General features: G+C 38.8%; 1 protein-coding gene across 1 annotated transcript; it reads left to right on the top strand.

Moving 5' to 3' along the window:
* Positions 1–452: 452 nt before the first annotated feature.
* LOC101246097 (uncharacterized) lies at positions 453–3,337 on the top strand. Its single transcript, XM_004230670.5, has 3 exons — positions 453–1,227; positions 1,680–2,027; positions 2,146–3,337. Exons 1-3 carry the CDS (start codon positions 769–771, stop codon positions 2,749–2,751), a joined length of 1,413 nt encoding a protein of 470 aa, XP_004230718.1. The 5' UTR covers positions 453–768; the 3' UTR covers positions 2,752–3,337.
* The last annotated feature ends 766 nt before the right edge of the window (positions 3,338–4,103 follow it).

The raw sequence follows: 4,103 nt of genomic DNA, 5'->3' as shown, positions 1-4,103 counted from the left end.
GAGAGTATAGCCACGCGCTAGATTTACGTGGTAAAGACAAAATAATCTGGATCAGTTGCTAACTTCGCAAAATTACTGTTAACCACTTTTAAATCATGCTCTAATATTTAATTAATTACTATTACTAATAAGAAACCATTAATTTCTACTCTAGTAGTGCTAATTAATCAAATGTTTTGAAGTAGCATGTACAGCAGGGACTCCACTAAGGGAATGGTAGCTGAGCATGAGTTACCGCATTTTTTTTTCTGGGATAACTTTTTATTTAATATCGAATATTAGCATTGAACTCTACTAATTAACTTAATTTAAAAAAAGTTACTCTTTTTTTATAATTAAAATATTAAAAAACTATAATTTAATTAAGAGCAAAACAGTGGCAACCTCACTTGATTCGATAGCGTGAAGGTGCAAGATATTGCTTTTACGAGTTATCCTTTATTTCCCATTTTAGCTCAAGTCGTATTCACACTGTCACTCTCACTGCTCTACTCAGTCTTCCTCCTCCTTCTCTCTCTTTCCTCTTAAACCTCCTTTTTCTTCTCCACTCACAAACTTTCAGTTTTTTCCTCACTCTATATTTTCTGCTATCCCCTTTATCTTTTCTATCTAAACGCCAAAAATATTTTTCTTCAGCTGAAAATTTCATCCATGACAACCCTAAATTCTTCTTCTTGTTGTTGTTTCTACCTCTGAAATAATTGGATATAGGTTGTTTGGTTGAAGGAGATAGAGGAAGGAAGTGTTGGGGTTTTCTTTTCTTGGAAAATGGAGAGAAAACAAGGTTTCTTCTCAGCGTTAAAGGAAGAGGTAGTGCGTGGGTTATCGCCGGGGAGGTCAAGAGCCAGGAGTCCGGCGAGAAGTGGGTCACCCATTACGAGTTTGCTACGGAGGAAGAAGAGTAACAGCAGTAGCAACTTCGCTCCAAATCATGAACAGTTGATATCAAGATCAGGGAGCTTGAGACCGTTAGGGGAGACGCTGACGCCATTGATGGAAGGTCCGGATCCGGACGGCGGAGAAGTCGGGGATTCGAAGCGGGTCGGGTCGAGTTTAGGCCATTGGATGAAAGGGCAACTCTCCAGGACACCCTCGGTAGCATCGACTGCATTCTCTAAGAGGTCTGATCTGAGACTCTTGCTGGGTGTAATGGGTGCTCCTCTCGCCCCTGTGCACGTTAGTTCCACTGATCCATTGCCTCATCTCAGCATAAAAGACACACCCATCGTAAGTCTCTTTGTGATTATCTGCAAAACACCATTTTTGTTAGCTGAAGCTGATGTCTCTTTAGGTGTACTTGTTCCCCTTTATTTTAATAATAAATTTTATTTAAGAAATCAGCAGTGATGTATCAACAGGGTCCCATATATGATTATGAGTGTTATGTTTACTTAATTTTGGCAGATACAACTACTTTGATGTTGTTTACTTGCTTGAGTATTTTAAGTTTACTGTTCATATGACAATTTGGTTGCACATTGCTCTGTATTTGCTGGGACCAAGTATGAAGTTCTGTGTTAACGGGTCCCTCATGGGGTGCCAACGAATTTTATATGAAATGGTGTCCCTGTTTAATGTTTTCTAATCTTTTTTTCCGAGAGAATTGTGGATTTTCTGGTTTATTGTATACTGTGAAATGTTGAAAACTTGACTGTGATCTTCATCAATATTATTTGCAGGAAACATCATCTGCTCAATACATATTGCAGCAATATACTGCTGCATCAGGTGGGCAAAAGCTGCAGAGCTCAATTAAGAATGCCTATGCTATGGGAAAACTGAAGATGTTAGCTTCTGAATTTGAAACCCCAACAAAGGTGGTAAAGAGTAGGAATTCTGCTAGAGCTGCTGAGTCTGGTGGATTTGTACTCTGGCAAATGAATCCTGATATGTGGTATGTGGAGCTTGCGGTTGGTGGAAGCAAGGTTCATGCGGGTTGCAATGGCAAGCTTGTATGGAGACATACACCTTGGCTTGGTGCGCATACTGCAAAAGGAACTGTCAGGCCACTACGACGTGCCCTTCAGGTGAAAATATATTTGAGATTTTATACTTTACTGCCTTCTTATATGACTACTTTAACTAGTCTTGGATTCTGGTATTTTACTTTTCACTGGTCTCAGAATTTGATCTTTCTATTTGCAGGGTCTTGATCCAAGATCTACTGCGAGTATGTTTACCAACGCAAGATGCATTGGAGAGAAGAAGATCAATGGGGAGGATTGCTTCATACTGAAGCTCTGTGCTGATCCCCACACATTGAAGGCCAGAAGTGAAGGACCAGCAGAGATCATAAGGCATGTCTTGTTTGGCTACTTCAGTCAGAAGACTGGTCTTCTTGTTCACATGGAGGATTCACATCTCACCAGGATCCAATCTAATGGAGCAGATGCAGTTTACTGGGAGACAACGATCAACTCATTCTTAGATGATTACCGCCCTGTAGAAGGTATCATGATTGCTCATTCTGGGCGTTCTGTAGTCACACTTTTCCGGTTTGGGGAGATGGCTATGAGTCATTCAAAAACTAGGATGGAAGAAGCTTGGACAATTGAAGAGGTTGCGTTTAACATTCCAGGATTATCAGTAGACTGCTTCATCCCACCAGCTGATCTGAAATCGGGGTCTATAAGTGAAGCATGTGAGCTCCCTCAAGATGAAAGGGGAAACAGTGCAATTTCACTTGCCAGTCACCGGGCTAAGGTTGCAGCTCTAGAGAAAACTCATGATAGCTGGAAGGTGGAAATCTAACCTACTAGGAACAGCCGCTGGTCAATTGTTTATACGGAACGAGGGGGTTGCTGATGGACTAACACACTAGAAGTTATTTAGGATCTAATTAATTGAGTCATAAATAGTTGGTTGAATGTCTACATCTTTATCTGTAAATAGAGCATAATTATTCTCAGGTTCTTCCTGAACCTAGTTGAATTCTTATACTCTTGAAAACAGAATCCAACAGAAGCGTTGGAGCTCATTTTTCCTTGGTGTCGAATGGAGCAACTGGAGGTTAATTTTAGTTTACCTTCCATAATTCTAGGTTGAGAAACTTCGCCATAAGGTGAATCATTGATAATATTCATTTTTCTCAGCTTCTTGTTGTATACGGGCTTTTCCGTTAAAGCACTGCTAGATGGGGTTGACAGCAGTGTGTCTTTAGTTTTTCCATTTTATCACTTTCTTTATTTAGTTGGGAGTTTGTTTGTGTTAGGAGATTTCTCCTGAGTTCAGATTAAAGTTAAAATAGTAGTACGAATGGGTAAGCAGATGAAGGAAGTTGTAAATTTGTTTGATCTGCTGTTAACTAGATTGGATCTTGTTTGTTGGTTTCAGATAACACTCTCAGTTTCTTGTTGGTTTGCCAAGAAAATAAAAACAGAATCTTTGCCCATCTGGTATGGAATACCTGCGGATGCACAGATTAAAGCATCTCTCAGTTAATCCCTTTTTTGTTTATCTGAAATCATCTACTTCCTTCATGACATAATACTGATGCCTTGCTCTTGTATGTTGGATTCTTCTGAATGAAGAGCATTAAGAGACTGTTGATGAATGGCTGACTTCTTTCTTTTAAAAAAAGAGAGAAAAATAAAAGTTGTGTTGGTAGGGCTATGGTATGAAAGAGAAAGGGTAAAAAACACAAACTTTACCAACCCATGTGATATCCTCATCACTTCCCACATATATTTTCCTTTTCTTCTATCACTGAAGTATTATCTTCTTCTTTGTACAGGTACTCTGTTCCCCCATAGTAACATAAGCCATGCCCACCTCACCTGCCATTTTTTTCACTTTTATCAATTTCGATGTAACGAGTTTTTTTTTGTTTTTGTTTAAGATTAAAAAAAAGTAGTACTTTGCTAGCTAGCTGTCTATGGGAGGAAGTTTCTTCATCATGATGATATTCTCCACTTTTTTTCAACTTAGTTATTGTCACTCTCAAAATTAACTTAGAATGCTGCACCAAAATTTCAGTATTCAACTAAATTAGACAAGTCAAGAATATTGATTGATATAGTACTTGTTTCCTTAAGAATATTTTGTTGTTGGATCAGTGCAGCCATCAGTTCCAATGAATCATATGACACGATACAGTAAATTAA

Source organism: Solanum lycopersicum, chromosome 1 (assembly GCF_036512215.1).
Source record: "Solanum lycopersicum chromosome 1, SLM_r2.1".
Classification (NCBI taxonomy): Eukaryota; Viridiplantae; Streptophyta; class Magnoliopsida; order Solanales; family Solanaceae; genus Solanum; species Solanum lycopersicum.
Note: the sequence above shows the minus strand (reverse complement) of the source record. Positions and strands in the feature narration are given on the sequence as shown.